This window comes from Camelina sativa, chromosome 3 (genome assembly GCF_000633955.1).
Source record: "Camelina sativa cultivar DH55 chromosome 3, Cs, whole genome shotgun sequence".
NCBI lineage: Eukaryota > Viridiplantae > Streptophyta > Magnoliopsida > Brassicales > Brassicaceae > Camelina > Camelina sativa.
In genome coordinates this window covers 27702738-27722273 of record NC_025687.1, presented here as the reverse complement: position 1 = coordinate 27722273, position 19536 = coordinate 27702738, and the positions used below count along the sequence as shown (strand labels likewise).

The 19536-nt window shown below is 38.1% G+C and overlaps 5 protein-coding genes across 5 annotated transcripts in view; 1 reads left to right on the top strand and 4 right to left on the bottom strand.

Moving 5' to 3' along the window:
* LOC104778381 overlaps window positions 1–580 on the bottom strand; it is a 1862-nt gene extending 1282 nt beyond the window's left edge. The window contains exons 1-2 of the mRNA XM_010502821.1: window positions 413–580; window positions 13–231 (exon numbers count right to left, since the gene is read on the bottom strand). Of these exons, the coding sequence (XP_010501123.1) occupies window positions 13–231; window positions 413–461 (268 nt within the window). The 5' untranslated portion in view covers window positions 462–580. The remainder of the gene's footprint in view (window positions 1–12; window positions 232–412) is intronic.
* LOC104778380 (DEAD-box ATP-dependent RNA helicase 20-like) lies at window positions 804–3729 on the bottom strand. Its single transcript, XM_010502819.1, has 10 exons — window positions 3513–3729; window positions 3010–3278; window positions 2668–2847; window positions 2411–2572; window positions 2149–2303; window positions 1975–2067; window positions 1807–1892; window positions 1481–1707; window positions 1157–1390; window positions 804–1025 (listed from the first exon to the last, which is right to left on the bottom strand). The coding sequence occupies exons 1-10, from the start codon at window positions 3566–3568 to the stop codon at window positions 979–981; spliced, it is 1509 nt and encodes a 502-aa protein (XP_010501121.1). The 5' UTR covers window positions 3569–3729; the 3' UTR covers window positions 804–978.
* Window positions 3889–5669, top strand: LOC104779367 (mini-ribonuclease 3-like; the record flags this gene model as incomplete). The annotated part of the gene is made up of 6 exons (XM_010503719.1): window positions 3889–4113; window positions 4196–4335; window positions 4673–4762; window positions 4964–5016; window positions 5231–5333; window positions 5432–5669. Coding segments are annotated over 6 exons (737 nt in total), but the record flags the coding sequence as incomplete, so codon positions are not given.
* Window positions 5617–8478, bottom strand: LOC104778379 (transmembrane 9 superfamily member 6). Its single transcript, XM_010502818.1, has 7 exons — window positions 8281–8478; window positions 7802–7966; window positions 7611–7720; window positions 7410–7518; window positions 7208–7320; window positions 6961–7111; window positions 5617–6899 (listed from the first exon to the last, which is right to left on the bottom strand). The coding sequence occupies exons 1-7, from the start codon at window positions 8386–8388 to the stop codon at window positions 5742–5744; spliced, it is 1914 nt and encodes a 637-aa protein (XP_010501120.1). The 5' UTR covers window positions 8389–8478; the 3' UTR covers window positions 5617–5741.
* On the bottom strand, window positions 17663–19533 carry LOC104778378 (beta-fructofuranosidase, insoluble isoenzyme CWINV3-like). Its single transcript, XM_010502817.1, has 5 exons — window positions 18988–19533; window positions 18707–18865; window positions 18338–18591; window positions 18141–18231; window positions 17663–18039 (listed from the first exon to the last, which is right to left on the bottom strand). Exons 1-5 carry the CDS (start codon window positions 19531–19533, stop codon window positions 17803–17805), a joined length of 1287 nt encoding a protein of 428 aa, XP_010501119.1. The 3' UTR covers window positions 17663–17802.

Sequence of the window (19536 nt, the reverse complement as noted above, 5' to 3'; positions counted from 1 at the left end):
ACGAATGATTACCTCCGATGGCGAGATTGACGGTGAGGAGAACCGGCCAGACATATTTGTACCTCCGAGCGAATGATTCCTTGGGAAGAGGCGGGGGAGGAGGAGGAGGAGCACCACCCATGGAATACGAAGCAGCGGCTTTAGCAGCCGGAGAAGGTGTTGATGATGATGGAGAATGAACAGTAGGATTATTGAAATTGGCTTCAACGTGCTTCAACTGAGCAATAATGGCTGGGACACACAGATATCACAATCGCGAATGAGATCAGTACACACAAAAGTCAAATTACATAAATCCAAAAAAAAAAAAAAAAAAANATTGTGAAAGATTCGTTGAGTGAGCTGGGCAAAAAAAGCGACAGCTTCTTCCTAAAACAAAAACGTAATAATTAAATAGTGTTGTTGTTGTTACCCTTCTTCTTGGGTTTATTGGTGAAAAGCTTTGGAGTTTCTTCACTCATGGCGACTCGATTCGATCAACTCAGATAGTTTCTCACTTCTTCTTTCTTCGCCAAATGTAATGTGTCTCGTTTTCTTCTTCTTCTTCCTCTCTTGTGCTTCAAGTTTAATTTAGGGATTTTACTTGTGCTTTTAATATCTTTTTACTATTATTCTTTTTTTTTTTTTTTTTAGTATTGTTTATCTTTTTACACATTAAGATCGAAATGCTTTTACAGATTCCCTGAATTTATTTTGAAAAAGATATCTCTAGAAAATTAGAAATCATATTAGACCCAATCACATAATTAACTTGCTTGTTAAATTTTTAATTAGGATGATATTTTTTTTTCTGAAAATGCATATGGTTTATCTTACTCTAATTCGGATGATCAGATCAAATGTTTATCTTACATGTTTTTTAATGTTTTGCTGTAAATGTCAAATGTTTTGAGGAACAAAATAGTAGAAAGGCCGCAAATCAATGGAGAAAAATCACTGAGCCACTAAAGCCATAATAACATACAAAAGTCAGTGTGATCAGCTCCACCCTCTTCTGCTCCCACGGTCTCTGAATCCCCCAAGCCCTGTTTCCACAACATAGAACCCCACACCTTTAATCAGAATCAAGACTCCACCAAAATGATCATAACTTTGACAAAAAAATTTGACATAACCAAGAAGAACTTGAAATCTTTGCTTGTGTAAACTGACTGACCTGGAGGAGCAGGGGCAGTGCTGCGACCCATTGAAGCCAATTCAGGGCTTACTTTCTGTCCAGCTTCTTCTAGTATGTTGATAAGTTCCTTGGCGAATCTCGCATTTGCTACTGTGAAGAAAGTGTAAGCTGTTCCTTTAGCCCCCGCTCTACCCGTTCTTCCAATCCTGTGAACATAATCCTCCAGTGATCCAGGGAAGTCATAGTTTATCACATACTTCACATCTTTCACGTCTGTCCAAAAAAAGGATACATTTGTTAGCTTGCCGCATGCTTAAATGGAGTTCATGTTGCGCACAGAGGAGAAAGGGAATACTGCAGTACCTAATCCGCGAGCTGCCACATCTGTAGCAGTCATTATAGGGCTTTTGCCTGATTTAAACTCCGAGAGAACCCAATCTCTCTCAGCTTGGCTTTTATCACCATGTATTGACAAAGCAGGCCAACCATCCATGCGAAGCTGACGAGTGATTTGGTCACAGCCCTTTTTTGTGTCGAGGAAGACGAGAATTCTGCTTCCATCCATTATGTCTTCAAGCAACTTCACCAATCTGAAAAAAAAAATCGCAAAGAATAGTTTTGATTCACTACAGTTTCCATGAAAATTGAAATGAGATAGAGACAGGGCGAGCATAGGTAAGGAGACGTACTTGTTATACTTTTGGCTTTCTGTAATGACATCAACAATTTGACGGATTGCACGGTTAGCTTTTAAATCAGAAGATCCTATTATCACCTACACTTAACACAAAAGAAGCCTGCTAAATTTTTGTTGACTGCTAAACCATTATGAAATACGTAAGAGAGATGTCTCTTACTTTGTATGGGTTATAAAGAAACTTCTTGGATAGTTGTTCCACCTCCTTAGGCCAAGTAGCACTCCAGTACAAAGTTTGACGGTCTGGCCGAATCTGCACAGGTTTAAAAAGATTTAAAGACAAAGCAACTAGGATCCACATATATGTGACAAAGACAGAAGTAAGAACACAAACATGTGAAACAATTTTCCGAATCTGAGGGTCAAACCCCATATCCAGCATTCGATCAGCCTCATCCAAAACAAGATAAGTAACCCTTCGCAGGTTTGTGTTGTTCGACTCCATCATGTCTATTAACCTCCCGGGAGTAGCTATAACGATTTCAACACCTAAATCCATAGGCCAATAATCACTATCAGAACAATCCACAACAAAGAATAAAAAATCTAAATAGTTTGAGAAATGTCACGAAAAGCACTGAGCCAAAGCACTTCACCTTTCTGGAGATCACGCACTTGAGGCCCTTTTGGAACTCCACCATAAATACAAGTAGTCTTAATTTTAGAGGATGAACCAAATTTAGATGCCTCTTGCTGAATCTGCACAGCCAGTTCACGTGTTGGAGCAAGAACCAAGACGATTGGGCCGTCCCCAGGAGCTGAGAAAAGTTCTTTAGAATCAGTACAGCCTTGACAACTTAACATCGAACAAGAACCAGGAAAAAGAACTTCAAAAGCAGGTATCAAGCGTTACCTAAAATTGGTTGGGCATTGACATGGACAATTGCAGGTAGTAAGTAGGAAAGAGTCTTTCCAGAGCCAGTTTCAGCAATGCCAATAAGATCACGTCCCTTCATTGCCATTGGCCAGCCCTGGGATTGTATAGGCGTAGGTTCAGTGAAACCAGCCTTCATAATCTCTTCCAAAACATAATCTGGGCCAATCAGGGAACCCTTATCAGTAGATATATATAGACATGTAAGTGAAACTGATCACAATCTAAATCCCTAACATGATCCCAAATTCAAGAGCAGAAAAACAAATGAAACAGAAGTCAAAGCCAGTAGTAGTTCTTTAGGATAAGAAATCAGCTTACCAGGAAAGCCAACATCACGAAAACTCTTGACAGGTTTGGGAATATCTCGGCCTTCAACAGTGATTTCCCTCAGCTTACGATACTCTTCAACTTCTGCCTCAGTCATAGACGCCACAGCCTGCGATTCGACATAGAAATTCTTCTCGAAAGGAGTCAAACCATCCAAATCTAGCTTCCTTGGAGAGTCATTGCCATCACTATCCTTTTTCATGCTTGATGTATGACTACGTGAGCTTCCGTATGATGAAGCCCCACCAAACCCTGAGTCACTAAGAACAAACAAATCTGAAAATGAAGCAAACTCTTCTTCTCCAACAGTATACACCACAGAGAATTGAAAACGCAGCAAGCACACGAATTCGATCAAAATTAAGCCGGATTTGCTTCATACTCGGTTCGATTACAGACTATAGTTCAAAGGGAGTGTATAGAGAAACTAAGTGGAAACAAATTTCTGAGTTTTATCAATTTCAATACGAAAGCAAACACACACACACACTTACCTTCGACGGTCACGGTAAGAGGTGGAATCGCCGGTCCGGCTATCGTAGCGACTCATAACGTTGGCCGAATCAGTCTCTCCGATTAAGAAATATGATCGGAAAGTTGAGAAAAAAGGAACTACGGGTAACTGAAATCTAGTCGTTAGGGTTTTACAAATTGGGACGAGCGAGAGAGAGAAAGAGAGAGAGAGAGAGAGAGAGAGAGAGAAGGCTCGTATTGCTAAAACTACGCTTGCCTGTATTTATCTCTGTGAAACAGACATATAGTAACACGCCACGTGGATTTATCAAAGTCACCGCCTCATCTTTAGTACCGTCTCCAAAACAGGGGAAACAAAAAAAAAAAAAAAAAGCTGGAAGTTTTTTTTTTTTTAANTGGCGATTTTATCAGCGAGCTCTTCTTCTACTATCGTGAGAGCTGCTTTAGATACACAGCCGAAGCTCCGATACAATCCTAATGCTCCTAGAAATGTTAAGAAAACCCCTAATTTGAGTTCTTTCGTACCACCTCCGTCTCCGTCGTCATCTTCTCCGGCGACAAACTTAACAACTGAAGCAAGCGTCTCTGTTTCTGATTTGCTCAAACGCCCCGCAAGCAAAGGTAACGACTTGGGATTTTGATGAAGAACCGTTTTGTTATGTCCAGTTCAAGATTCTTACTAAATTTCTGGCTTTATGTGTAGACGACATTGGTGATGGAGTTGATGATGATACTTCTTGTATTGGGTATGAGAAATGGTTTCCAAGTCCACCAAAAGTGGAGAAACCTAGATCTGTTTTCAATGCTGCCTCTTTAGCTTATATAGGCGATTCAATCTACGAGGTTAGTCTTCTTCATTTCCACTTTTTAGTTTGCTCTTCAGTGATTTTATAGTATGTCAAATTATGATTATCTTAGTGTTTGTAGCATTATAGCAATCATAATGAGTTTGTGTTTCCTGATTTTAGACCAGTTTAGGATGCAAGGATAACAATGAGGTTTATGTTAGTGTTTATAGGATTAAGATAGTCACTAGTAGGGGCTTGTGTTCGTGACTTAAGACAACAAAATTGCACTTAATTCTTGTTCGTTTAGAGTGCGAGAATGTTAAGATGATAGTCTTTATAACATTAAGACAGTCACTTTGTTGATACTCCCTTCAATTTTCTTGGCTTTGTAGATATATGCCCGTCGGCATTTTCTTTTTCCTCCACTTAGTATTGAAGAATATAACGACCGTGTTAGAGCAGTGGTTCGATGTGAAGCACAAGTACGTTTGCTTATCCTTCTACTCTTTTGTGAAACGCTATATTGTTCATTGAAGAAATCAACATAATTCATGCTTCACATATTTGTGTGAAGTTGTTGTCTCTTCTCTTCCATCTACTTTAAGCCTGGAATGTATTGGCATTGGTATTGTTATCATTTTTCTTGTTGAAGCTAAACTCGTCTGTGTGTCTTTCTTCTTCAGTATGCTTTGCTGCAGAAGCTTGTTGATGATGATTTCTTAACGAAAGATGAAAGGTCAGTTGCAAAAAACCTGCTATTTAGCAGGCAAATTCATACATATCTTAACGTCAAGATTTTTGTCTCCTACCATCTCTCCATTTATCTGAAAGATGCATGAAGATATTAACATCGTAACTACAGTATTTGAATCACATGCTACACAAGATCCAAGCTTTTTGTTTGAGATAGCAAATATTTGATCGATGTGATGGAAACTTTGTTGTTCCAGAGATGTACTTCGGTGGGGGAAAAACGTAGGCTCGGTTAAAACACGGTCAACTAGGCGTGCTGGTGTTGCTGTTTACAACAAGGCCTCATCATTGGAAACACTAGTAAGTTGCGATCAAATCTGAAACTCATAAGTGTTATACAAATTTGTTGCTTTTTTACCTTGTGTAAAATCCGTTTTCCTGTTTATTCAATTTCTCAGATTGGGTATCTGTATCTATCAAACGGGAAAAGATTGGAAGAAATGATGCAGAAGCTAGGATTTTCAAGTGGTTCTTCAACAGAGAGAATGATCAAGGAGGCCAAGCCTAAACTATCTTTTAAATAAACTATTCTGTAATCTAGTTACATGCATAACTTTGTAGTCTGTATGACTATGATTGAAAATGTTTTGAATATAGGATCCATTCATCAAAACGATACAAAGATTTGGTAAATTTTTTGTTTCAACTGTACTACTAAACCAACCAACAAACCTCAAGAGGCATCAAAAGTAATGTCACTTAATCTAATCAGTCAATCTTCACTGAGGAGTAGATTTTTCTAACAAACCATAGACATGCGTAGAAACCAATTGAGCCGGTTAGCACAAAAAACGAGTACGAGATGATGATCATGTACCCGAAGTAGAGCACTCCTGAGACTAGTTTTGAGATCTCAAGCTTTGTGAAGAAGTAGAAGATGGAGTAGAGGAAGAGGTAGAGTGAGGATGAGCCTGATGTGAGGTATGCTCTCCACCACCAATTGTAGTCTTCACTGCAGAGCTGAAAGTAGCAGAGAACGATTGTGATCTCTGCGCAGGTCACGATCAAGATCAAGAACACGATGAAAAGGAATCCGAAGATGTAGTAGAATTGGTTGAGCCAGATCGATGTTAGGATGAAGAAGAGCTCGATGAAGACTGCTCCGAATGGAAGGATTCCTCCAATTAGTATTGAAAAACCAGGTTTCATATACCAAGGTTGCTCTGGTACTTGTCTCGGGATCTTATTTGTTTTGACCGGGTCTTCGATTGCTGGTTTTTTGTGACCGAGATAGCTACCAATGAAGACTAGTGGAACAGAGATTCCAAACCAGAGACATACCAGAGCAAACATTGTACCAAAGGGAATGGCTCCAGATGACCGCTCTCCCCATATAAGTGTGTTGAGAACGAAGAAGATAGCAAAGAGTATACCAGGAAACATAAATGCAGTCTTCAAGGTGATTCTTTTCCACTCGTTCCCTTTAAACATTTTGTGAAGACGAGAAGAGGAGTAACCCGCTAAGATGCCCATGAATACCCATAAGAGAACCATGGCAGTCATAAGCCCTCCTCTGTTGGATGGAGATAAGAAACCCAGCAATGCAAACATCATTGTCACAAGGGTCATAGCAAAAATCTGAACACCTGTGCCAACGTACACACAAAGTAATCCAGAGTTGGCGGGAGTCCTAAAGACATCTCCATGTACAAGTTTCCATCCAGTTTCTTCCTGAGCCTCGTCTTGGGTCTCGAGCTGATTGTAGTTTGAAATATCCTTGTATAAAGTTCTCATCATGATCATCGCTACCATTCCAGAGAGGAAAAGGACAATCATAAGTGAGTTTATGATTGAAAACCAGTGGATTTGATCATCGTTCATTAGCAAGTATGTGTCCCATCGCGAAGCCCATTTGATTTCACTCTCCTGCAAATATCAAACGTCATAAAATGTTACAGAGCGCAAATAAAGAGCTCTCAAAAGTTACCTTGAAGGTGACATCATATGTAAACACAATTTCTTTTCCTTCCTCAACTTCTTGAGGAACAGTGTTGCTTTGGATCAGATTCTTTGTGTCTTTGTTGCATGTTGTTAACTGAGGATTGTTTTCATCCCAATCTTTGTACTCATGCAATACACTAACCAAAAGGAGAGAGAAAAAAACAGTAGCTTATAAGAATTGAGACCAAATCATACTCATCAATACATGTTGATTATAACCAAGTAGACAATACCTGTTAGGCGTAACCTCAAAACCAACAATGCGAGAAGAGTCAGACTCTTGGTCTCTATGGTACATGACTCGGAAACTCAAGTGGTTATGGATGAAATATTTTTTCTCTTTGCTCTACAAAAGCAAAGCAAGCTACTCCTTATTAATACAAGAAAATGCTTAAAAGGTACGATTTGTAGTCAGAGTTTTAAGAGAAGTATTACCCCTTCATAACTCCCTTTGAAGCCAACACGGTAACCATGTTCATAAGTTGTTGACTGAATTCCATCTTTTCTTTGTCTAAGAACAGCTACCGGAAGATTATCAAGAATCCTGCACGCACAATCATTTTCATAAGAAAAATTGAAAGAATCAATTAAAACTACCTCATACAAATCAAGAACAGCATATATATTTAAACTTACATATTAGCTCGGTATTCATCATCAATCTTTTCCCTGAAATTCTTAGCAGACTCCGCATCGACTTTGATACGGCAACCTACTCTACAAGGCTGATCCTCCAACATTTCAAACTGAAACATAATCCAAATTCTCAGCATCAAATCCAAAAAATGAGAGTGAAAGAAGAGGAATCATCTAAGCTTTTTGCTTACAGTATAAACAGAATTCTCAATGCGATCTCCTCTGAGAACCTCCCCCAAATTTTCGCCAGTATTCAAGATCTTGGGAGGCTTACAGTAGTTCAGGTAATAGTAATCATAAGGAAGTTGAGTCTTCGTAGACGACAATTTGTTCACTTTGACATAAAGAGGATCCCCCTGTGATCGATCACAGCACAAGCAAAGGTTTACAAATCATGAGCTCAAAATCTTCGAAATGAATCAACCTGAGCTGATTATAACATTTAATCGTACAAATTCAATTTCACAGATCCCTACATTTTCTAATTGGCAATTATACTCCTACATACAGTACTGATAGAACGCTCAAAGATCCTTCGACAACATTACTAGACGCAGTAATTTCCCACAGATCTAGATTGGATTACACGCCAAAACAATCGAAAGCAACATCGGAAACCCTAAATCGATAACGCCATTAAACGTAAGATCGGAATAACTAAAAAGAGTACCTTCTGAAAATCGCGAGGAGCGACACCGGGAAGGTAAAAAGCGCGAATGGTGGAGAACAAGAATAAAAGGACTAAGAGAGTGCCGTAGATTCGAATCCTGATCGCCATCTTCGTTGCTTTCTTCTTCTTCCTCGACCTCGACGATTCTCTCAGATAGAAGAAGAAGTAGCCAAGAGCAGTGAGAAGATTAAAGCCAAATTTGCCAATGCAAGAAGAAAGCGTTTTTACTATAAAACGGTAACGTTTCACTTATTTTTCTATATTCTTTATTTGTTTCCTAATATGAAAATTATGAAATTCACAATATATACGAAATCTTTTCATTTCATAATTAAATAAATAAATAATAATATGCTCTTTTTGATATCCTATTAATATGATGACAGAAAAGAAAAAAGAAAAAAGATATTTTTATTGTAAAACACGGATGTTAGATTATCATAACCGGCCCATTCTCATTGTCCGTATTTGGCCGATGTACGTCCAAGACAATAAGATTCATCGGCCACCTCCTTTAGTCTAGGTCGGTTTAGATTTCCTAATATATTTGGGCTTTGTCCTTGACTATATATATATAACATTCGATTGGCATAATAATAATAAGACAAGAGAAAATCTCCTCCAAGTTTCTCTAGTTTACAACACGTTATTAGCATGAGTTTGCCCTAAACTCCAGCTGAGAAAAAAATCATTACCCTAAAACCCTAAAACCGCCGCCGTTTTTACTTCTTCTTCGTCCAAGTTCGGCGATCAGTTCCCATCGGTATCGCGGCTAGTTCCTATTCAAAGCTCTGTCCGTGACCAGTTCGTGATCAATACTAGTTCGTGGTCCGGTTTCTGTTCGTAATCAAGTTTTTGTTCTTATCCTGTTCGAGGTTCGTGGATCAGCTCAAGGTACAACCGAGGTCTTTAGCTCTCGGTTCAAATCCAGTCAACCTCCAAACGGTGGAAGGTAAATAAAATTAAACCTCCTTAGAACCCATAAATCGAACTTGATCCTTAAATTTATTGGAACTCTAAATCTACAAGTACACAATCAAACAAACAAGTTCATAAGTTTTCGAAATCCTAAACCCTATAACTTTAAAACTTTAAAAATCGGTTGTTATAGGTTGTTTAGATTGGTTACAATTGAACTGTTTATGCTATGATTAAAATCCGATTATGATTGTTTGATTGTTTGAGATTTGATTGCTTAAAATCTTAGAACTAAACCCTAAAATCCGAATTGCTTAAGATTAAAAATTTAGGGTTGTTTGATTAATTGTTTGTTGCATAAGAACCCTATAACTAAACTATTAAATTCGAAATTCATAGAAGAAATTTAAACTAATTGTTCTAAGGATTAAAACCGATTAAGATTGTTTGTTTAATCAAACTCTAAAACAAAAACAAAAAAAAAATCGGAAATTATTCTAAGTTTGCATGAAAATAATTTTGGATAACTTATCTATATTAACATTTTTGAAGTACATTTTGGTTTATGTCCTTTAAGTTTTAATTATTTAATTTTTTTTTACAACATTAACCCCTAAAACAATTCCATAAATAACATTGCAGAGAAACTCAAATACTAAACTTTCTTAAATTGACCAACATTTGTTACATTTATTGACATAAAATTTTAACAACATCTATACATTCCGATTTTTCCAAAAACAACTCTACCCATTAAAGTTTTAACCTATTAAATCTCCAAAACTATTTTTATAGATGCTAAAATCTCTCAAATTTAAATGATATACAACAGATTTTCCATGACAAAAGTTTACAATATCCATAATTATATTAACATTAATAAATTTCCTAAACCGAAAATCCAATTATAAAATGTCACATTAAATATGTTGAAAACCCCATATAATTTGGTTTATTTTTTTATTTTTTGAGGAATTACCAAAAAATTAAAATTCTATTAATTATTATAAACTATATATATTGACATGGAAAAAATATAAACTATATAAGTATGCTAATTTGGTAAAACAATTAACATAATTAAACTTGATAAAAAAACTTATTTTGATTATTTTTTGTTAAGCAAAAATTTATTTTGATTTTGGTGAGACGGGTTGGCATTAATCTTATATAAGGAGTTAAGTGGAATTGTTTTTTTTAAATACTTTTAGATGTGTATCAGGAGATAAATATATTACTAGACTATACATATACTACCAGGGTTAAAACCTTGAAAACACCACAAAAATCCTATACTTTGAATATTAAATACCTGTAAAATTTTATTTTTTTTAAATCAATAAAACGATAATAAAATAACAAATAAATACAATATAAATTTTAAATTTTTAAAATTAAAAATATTGTCCCGCAGTGTACCGCGGGTTATATCCTAGTAAATTAATTATAATCATTATCTTAAAAGTTTAAGAAATATTTCCTAAAAACTTTGTTGTTATCCAATGTTAAGAAAAAGGAAATCCAATCTAGTAAAAGGAAAATTACTAAAACTCAAAATTATTTAAGGAAAATGAAATCTTTGCATGCTAGTATCAATCTAGGATTGTTGTCTTTGCATGCATACATAAGCCACAAAATTTGAGTGTAAAATTAAGGCATGGATCGGTCTCATATACCGCCTGACTCTAAGTGATTGGCATGGTTCGGTCTCATATACCGCATGTCCTAATATTGATTGCATGGTTCAGTCTCATATACTGCATGCTAATGATCGGTTGTATATTCTGTATTATACAGATGGCTAAGCTCAACAACCTCTCCTATGCTGCCCTTAATTTTTCTGGAGACAACTACTTGTGATGGGCTTTGGACACTAAGATCCATCTGAAATCAAAGGATTTATGCGAGTGCATTGCAGAATATTCTGACTGTTCTGAAAATGACAAGTATAAGGCGATTATGCATATACGCCACCACCTTGCTGAGAGTCTCAAGGACCAGTACCTCACCATTGAAGATCCTCTTGACCTTTGGACAGAGCTGAAAAGCAGATATGAACACCAAAAGACGGTGCTCCTACCAAAGGCTCAATTCGATTGGAAAAACCTAAGGATCCATGATATTAAATCTGTGGATGAGTATAATTCAGCACTATTTAAGATAGTGTCGATTTTGAGGTTATGTGGTACTGAGGTTACTGAGAAGGATCTGCTAGAGAAGACATTCTCTACCTTTCACTCCAATAACATACTGCTTCAACAACAATATCGTGAAAAGGGGTTTAAGACATATGCGGACCTTATCTCTTGTTTGCTGCTTGATGATGAATAGTGCATTGAGACCTCCTGGTACTGCTCCATTACCAGAAGCTCACAAGGTGGACATGGCAAAGAAAAATCCCAACGAGCCTAAAGAGCCGAAAGAGACTAATGAGTCTGACTATGTCAATAGGGACAAGTATGGTCGTGACCATGGGAGAGGTGGACGTGGTGGTCCTGGTCATGGTAGTTACCAAGGACATAATTTTGGTGGTCAAGGCCGTGGAAACCGATTCGGCTTCGGTCGTGGTCGGGGTAGAGGCCGCGGGCAATTTAAACCGCAACATAAGACCAAGTCCACTTGCCATAGATGTGGTATGGAGAACCATTGGATAAAGACTTGCAGAACCTCTAAGCACCTTGTTGATCTCTATCAAGAGAGTCTAAAGAAAAATCCAAAAGCTAATTTGGTTCATCTCGATAGTGAAGGTGATTTCGACCATGAGAAGGATGACCTATTGGATTATGAAACCTCCGATTGTTTAGGAGAGGATAATTAAACTCAAATGTTGTTTTGATTTAATTTTTTGGTTTATGTTTTGCATTTGATTGGATTATTATTTTGGATAATTATTTTGGTTTAAATTTAAATTATTTATTTCCTTCAATATAATTGGTTGTTTTATTACTTTAAAGTTTAAAACATAAATTCTTGTCTATATTAGAAATGGCTGAGGACAAGAACATACTTGTGGTGGATAGTGGATCCAGCCACACAATTTTGAAGGATAAGAGATATTTTATTAATCTCATAATAAAAAATGTCAATATTAGTACAATTGCGGGTATAGCGAGTTTAATTGAAGGCTACGACCAGGCACACATACTTTTGCCTAATGGCACACATCTTGAAATAAGTAATGTGGGACGACGGTCTATTTCCCCACGAGAACTATCGTATCGAGCCAGATAGAGCCCGTTCTTTACCCTCGGTATATTTATCCCTCAAAAAAAAGTTCGAAACCATTTCCCCCCCCCCCCCCCCNCTCCCCGAATACAAAGTTCGAAATCTATATCTCCCCAGTTTTATTCTTCTACATCAATTAACCCATAATCATGGATTATATCGGTTTACTATTAACTTAACCGATTAGAAGAAAACTAAACCTAGATTAAACGAAACTAAACCCAATTTTGACCAAACTTAACCCGATTTCGACCCAATAGCGAAAGGAGAGAGAAGGAAACAGAGGCGGGGATGGTTGAGCTTCGGAAACGGAGGCGGAGATGGTTGAGCTTCGTCAGAGAGTGATGAACACGCGTTCTCGAATTCGTAGAGGTTTCAAGGTTTAATGGATGTGTCGGTGAAGTCGAATCTAATCAGAAGTTTAAAACGGCTCATGTCGATGAGGAACATACCCGACCCGATTTAGAGGCAAGAGAACATCAAAAGCGATTCTTCATTCAGCGACGACGACGACGACATTTATTGGAAAGACGAGATCGNGGGGGGAAAATGGTTTCGAACTTTTTTTTGAGGGACAAATAGACCGAGGGTAAAGAACGAGCTCTATCTGGCTCGATACAATAGTTCTCGTGGGTAAATAGACCGTCGTGCCTTATATTCACCCAGCTCTAAAAGAAACTTATTGAGTTATAGAGACATTCGTTTGAATGGTCTACATGTTGAAACTAAGTGTGAAGGAAACCAAGAGTTTCTACAAATTACTGAAATCACCCAAGGATCTAAGAAAATCCTAGAGACTATACCCGCACTAGCCACTGGTTTATACCATGCTAAGATTAATATGATAGAGACTAACTTGGCAATGAATAAAATGTTCAAAGAACAATTCACTTTATGGCATGATCGGTTTGGCCATCCGGGTTCTAACATGATGCGTAAGCTAATCATAAACTCCAAAGGGCACACTCTAAAAGAGATAAGAGTTATTTTTATAAATCTCACGTGTGTAACATGTGCACAAAGAAAACTCATTGTGAGGCCATCACCAGTAAAAGTCACTAAAGNTCGCCGAAACGGTCATTTTCTTCATTAGGTGATTCGATGGAGAACAAAGCAGATCCTCCACCGCCGTCGCAGAAATCGATCCCACCTCCTCCTCCTCCGCCTACGCCGCTGCTTCTTCAACAACCACCACCACCACCACCTCCGTCTCTTCAACGGGTCGGGTTGGTGTATCAAATTGGTTCAACAATTGGTTTATTTTTGGAACATATCTGGGTTGGTCTCGGGTTTAGACGTTAAACCGATATAATCCACAACTGGGGAGATATAGATTTCGAACTTTGTCTTCGGGGGGAAAATGGTTTCGAACTTTTTTTTGAGGGACAAATAGACCGAGGGTAAAGAACGAGCTCTATCTGGCTCGATACAATAGTTCTCGTGGGTAAATAGACCGTCGTGCCTTATATTCACCCAGCTCTAAAAGAAACTTATTGAGTTATAGAGACATTCGTTTGAATGGTCTACATGTTGAAACTAAGTGTGAAGGAAACCAAGAGTTTCTACAAATTACTGAAATCACCCAAGGATCTAAGAAAATCCTAGAGACTATACCCGCACTAGCCACTGGTTTATACCATGCTAAGATTAATATGATAGAGACTAACTTGGCAATGAATAAAATGTTCAAAGAACAATTCACTTTATGGCATGATCGGTTTGGCCATCCGGGTTCTAACATGATGCGTAAGCTAATCATAAACTCCAAAGGGCACACTCTAAAAGAGATAAGAGTTATTTTTATAAATCTCACGTGTGTAACATGTGCACAAAGAAAACTCATTGTGAGGCCATCACCAGTAAAAGTCACTAAAGAGACTTTAAATTTTCTGGAAAGTATACAAGGAGATATCTGTGGACCAATACACCCACCATGTGGGACGTTTAAATACTTTATGATTCCAATCGACGCATCGACCATATGGTAGCATGTTTGTCTATTGTCAACTAGAAAACTTGCGTTTGCTACATTGCTGGCCCAGATTATACGGCTAAGAGCCCATTTTCCAGATTTTCCACTTAAGACTATACGTCTAGATAATGCTGGTGAATTTACATCCCAAGCGTTTAATGAATATTGTATGTCCATGGGGGTGAGTGTGGAACATCTTGTGGCACATGTCCATACACAAAATGGATTAGCTGAATCCTTCATTAAACGGATCCAATTGATTGCTCGACCATTACTAATGAGGTCGCAGCTTCCTGTGTCGGCTTGGGGACACACAGTATTACATGTAGCAGAGCTTATACGCATAAGGCCATCTAGTGAACATAAGTATTCACCATCCCAACTATTAACAGGTCATGAGTCAGACATATCCCATCTCAAAAATTCGGGTGTGCCTTTTATGTACCGATTGTTCCACCACAGAGAACTAAGATGGGACCTCAAAGGAGGATGGGAATATATGTTGGATATGATTCTCTCACCATTATTAAGTATCTTGAGCCAACTACGGGTGATTTATTTAAGGCCAGATAAGCGGACTGTCAGTTTGATGAAACTGACTTTACCAAATTAGGTGGAGAGACAAGCAAGCTAGTCAAAGAAATTTCATGGAATCAAACATCCTTAAATTGGCAAGATCCTCAGACTCTAGCTTGTGATGCAGAGGTCCTAAAGATAATACATTTGCAAAAGCTAGCTAATCAATTGCCAGATTCCTTTGTTGACCCTAAGAGAGTATTAAAATCGTACATACCAGCTTGTAATGCACCAGTACGTATTGATGTTCAAAAGGAACACAATAATCAAGTTGCTACAACGTCTAAGACCCGTTTGAAACGTGGTAGACCAATAGGTTCCAAAGATAAGAATCCTCAGAAATCTAAGAAAGGTGTAAATCAAACCGAGGTTAAGGAAATGATAGACATGGCCGCGGCAAATCCTAAGGTACCGAATGAGGTTTGGGACGCTGAACCTCAAGGTCCTGAAGGTATTGATAATAATGAGATCTCGATCAATTATATCATGTCTGGAATATAATGGAACCGTAAAGATGTCGACATTGACGAAGTATTTGCGTATAAGATAGCACTTGAAATAAATGAGGATCATGAACCCACGTCTATATTAGAGTGCACTCAAAGTAAAGATTGGTTAAAATAGAAAGAAGCCATTGACGTGGAGTTAAACTCATTAAATAATAAGAATGTGTTTGTTCCGATCTTAAAGACACCATTCGATAGATAACCAGTTGGACATAAGTGAGTCTTTGTAAGAAAGAGAAATGAGAATAATGAAATCGTGAGATATAAAGCACGACTTGTAGCATAAGGATTCTCTCAAAGACCCGAAATTGACTATGAGGAGACATACTCCCCTGTGATGGATGCAACAACTTTTAGATTTCTAATAAGTCTGGCTATAAGAGAAAAACTGGATTTGCGGTTAATGGATGTTGTAACCGCATACTTATATGGTCCACTGGATAATGAGATATATATGAGATTATCAGAGGGTATAGAGCTCAAAGATAAGAGCGGTTCTCGAAAACAATACTGCATAAGGCTAAACAAATCCCTTTATGGACTGAAACAAAGTGGGCAAATGTGGTACAATAGACTAAGTGAGTACCTAGCCAAAGAGGGCTATAAGAATGACCCCATCAGTCCATGTATATTTATAAAGAAGTTTGCAAACAAAGGGTTTGTCATAATAGCAGTATATGTGGATGATTTAAACATCCTAGGAACCTCTGGGGAAATCGCCCAAATAGTCGAATATCTAAAGAAAGAATTCAAGATGAAAGACCTAGGCAAGACAAAATTCTGTTTGGGATTACAGCTTGAGTACATAAATGATGGAATCTTTGTGCATCAAACGACATATACAGAAAATGTACTCATGAGATTTAATATGGACCAAACTCACCCATTGACTAGCCCGATGGTTGTGAGGAGCCTTGATTTGGATAAAGATCCATTTGGTCTAAAGAAGGCCGATGAAGAAATTCTCAGACCAGAAGTGTCATACCTCAGTGCAATAGGAGCGTTAATGTTCTTGGCTAGCCACACTAGACCAGACATATGTTTTGCCGTGAGCCTCCTAGCAAGATTCAGCTCTTGTCCAACCCAAAGGCACTGGAATGGTATCAAACATGTGTTGCGTTACCTACAAGGAACGCTTGATTTGGGTTTATATTATACTAACTATAACAAAGAAGGTTTAGTTGGTTTTTCTGATGCACGTTACCTATCGGATCCGCACAATGCTAGGTCACAAACCGGCTATGTGTTCACACATGGTGATACAACTATTTTGTGGCGTTCTATGAAGCAGACCATTGCAGCCACATCATCTAATCATGCCGAGATCTTAGCAATGCATGAAGCCAGCCGTGAGTGTGTATGGTTGAGGTCAATGACTCAACATATCAGGACAAATTGTGGCATGGTTGATGATAAGGAAGCTACGGTTATCTACGAAGACAATACGACATGCATCGCACAGCTTAAGGAAGGATACATCAAGGGAGATCGGACAAAGCATATTCTGTCCAAGTTCTTCTTCACACATGAACTACAAAAAGGCGGAGAAGTTCAAGTGGTACAAGTTCAGTCTAGCGACAATTCAGCCGATCTCTTCACCAAATCTTTACCGACATCAACATTCAAGAAGCTCACGCACCAGATTGGAATGCGGAGACTTAAGGACTTCTAGGGATGCTTGGAACAGGGGGAGTAATGCGTGTTGTACTCTTTTTCCTTCACTATGGTTTTGTCCCAATGGGTTTTCCTGATAATGTTTTCATGAGGCAGCACCCCCAAGCGCATTACAGAGATCCTACTTAGCATTTGCACGGTTATGTCATCCTATGAGGAGTGTTGTAAAACACGGATGGTGGATTACCATAACCGGCCCATACTCGGCCCATGTACGTCCAAGACAATAAGGCCCATCGGCCACCTTCTTTAGTCTAGGTCGGTTCAGACTTCCTAATGTAATTGGGCTTTGGCCTTGACTATATATATAGAACATTCGATTGGCATAATAATAATAAGACAAGAGAAAACCTCCTTCGAGTTTCTCTAGTTTACAACAATTCTAGTAATTTCCTTTTTTTACTATAGCTTAAGGCTTCAAAGAAAAATAGTTCTTTTAGAAATGAAATACCTTAAGCTTCAATGAAAAAACTATATACATAATCTTTTGCGTAGAAATAAGATGTACATTAAAAAAAAAAAAAAACTTCAAACTTTGAATTGAATAGCACAATGTTCAAGAAGATTGATATCACATAATAATGTTGTGGCCTCTTAATTATTTTGATTTTCCCTTACAATGGTAGTATGTAGTATATATTTCATTTCCACTCAAGACTGTTTAGGTGAGTGTGAATCTTCACGCTCGATAAATGGTGAAATCGACTCGTCATTGACATGAGCAGACTTCAAACTCCAAGCACTTAGGCTTAAGACATCAACACTTTGAGTTCCTTTGTTAAAGGCAAAAAGATTTGCATTTTCTCCGATTGCCAATTTTGGATACACTCTAGAGGTTATACATTTTCTGCCTCCTCCACCATAACTCTCCACTATCGAGTGATCAATCTAACAAAAGGAAAGAATAAGAAAGAAAAACATTCGTCAATTCAATTCCGTAGTATATGCATCTATTGAAGGGAATGTCTTTCGTATACTTAAAAACTTACCAAAGTCCTAAGAGAAATTGTTTGGTGAGAAGGGTCTATCGCCACAAAAGCACCAAATGCGGATTTATCATTTTCATCATTCAACGAAGATCTGTGAGTTAAGTACCATTAAAAACAGAGTTAATTGCGTTAACATTGGATGTAAATATGAAAAGAATCTAAACGTGTCTTTTGATTCATGTAAGACATTTAAATACCTGTTCTGGTTACTGCACATCAACACCAGGTACTTGGTATTCTTATTAGTATCATTCGACTTGAAGATTCTGAAGTATACCGACGTGTACTCTTCCATGTCCTTGGATGCCAAAACCTTCAAACCAAATGGTCCTATACCGGACTTAACCGACGATTCTTCTTGACTACATATCTTTTGTGGGTCGGTCCAACTCGGATCAATCACATCCGCTTTTTCAATTTCATTCACCTTGAACAACACCTCAACATCTGCCTGCTCAATATCAAAATAAATAAAATTATATTAAATACGTTTAGGTCAATATTAAAGATAGATTCAATTCATCATTAAACTGGTCGTCTAAGTTAAGAATAAGGATGAGTCATACCTGTGCAGCAGTGACACCATGAACTTGGAGAGTAGATCCTGCTTCAAGAATTTTGTTGTGCCAGTTGACTTGTGTCCCACGCAATGTCTCAATCTCTTCAATCGGCCATTGTAATAATTCCTTTCCCGATTCATCTAGCCATATCTTCCTCGGAAATGACTATCATCGAATCAAGATAACCAAAAAAAGACACCGGTTAAGTTGATTCAAGAATCTGAAACCGAAGCTATTTCATTGTTATAAGCGAATCTATTAAAATGTAGGGCAAATTGAAAACATACCTGAAGACCAGCCCAACCCTTCTTGATATCATCTTTAGCCGGAGACGATTCATTAACCCAACCCCACAAGATCCTTCGTTTCTTATCATCATCGTAAAACGTTTTCGACGCGTAGTATTTCCCATAATCTAACCTCGGAGCCGTTTCGTCTTGCACAAACCCAAGATCCGGTACATACACATCTTTCTCACGATCGTAACTCCCAATCGTGTAATAATCATGTAGTGTCTCAATCAAACTCACTTTAAGCACGTACTTAACCTCATCCTGACCAAACGAAGACGTCTCAACACCGTCCGAACCGGTTGTCGAGACCGGGAAAAAATCAGGACATTCCCACATTCCGGTTAAGTCTTCGTAATGTAAAGGCTTCGTCGATTGCGTCCAGTTGAAGAAATCTCTGCTTTTGTAAAGAAGCACTAACCCTCGGCGTTCGTCCGTCGAGCTACCGACGATGACTCTCCATTCCCCGTCAAGACCGAGCCACGCGGTGGTCGGATCCCGGAACCGGTCCGGGTCGATTCCGTTAACCGCGTTAGGCGTCATGAG

Bases quoted from the DNA above. Each gene is read 5' to 3' on its own strand.
- LOC104778380 (XM_010502819.1), bottom strand. From the start codon at position 3,568: ATGAGTCGCTACGATAGCCGGACCGGCGATTCCACCTCTTACCGTGAC. The intron at 3,279-3,512 runs GTAAGTGTGTGT...GTTTGTTCTTAG, and splicing joins TCTTACCGTGACCGTCGAAG to TGACTCAGGGTTTGGTGGGG. The intron at 2,573-2,667 runs GTAACGCTTGAT...AACTTTTCTCAG, and splicing joins CAATGCCCAACCAATTTTAG to CTCCTGGGGACGGCCCAATC.
- LOC104778379 (XM_010502818.1), bottom strand. From the start codon at position 8,388: ATGGCGATCAGGATTCGAATCTACGGCACTCTCTTAGTCCTTTTATTC. The intron at 7,967-8,280 runs GTACTCTTTTTA...GATCGATCACAG, and splicing joins CTCCTCGCGATTTTCAGAAG to GGGGATCCTCTTTATGTCAA. The intron at 7,321-7,409 runs GTAATACTTCTC...TTGCTTTTGTAG, and splicing joins TCAAAGGGAGTTATGAAGGG to AGCAAAGAGAAAAAATATTT.
- LOC104778378 (XM_010502817.1), bottom strand. From the start codon at position 19,533: ATGACGCCTAACGCGGTTAACGGAATCGACCCGGACCGGTTCCGGGAT. The intron at 18,866-18,987 runs GTATGTTTTCAA...ATTCGATGATAG, and splicing joins AGGGTTGGGCTGGTCTTCAG to TCATTTCCGAGGAAGATATG. The intron at 18,232-18,337 runs GTATTTAAATGT...CTTAACTCACAG, and splicing joins ATGTGCAGTAACCAGAACAG to ATCTTCGTTGAATGATGAAA.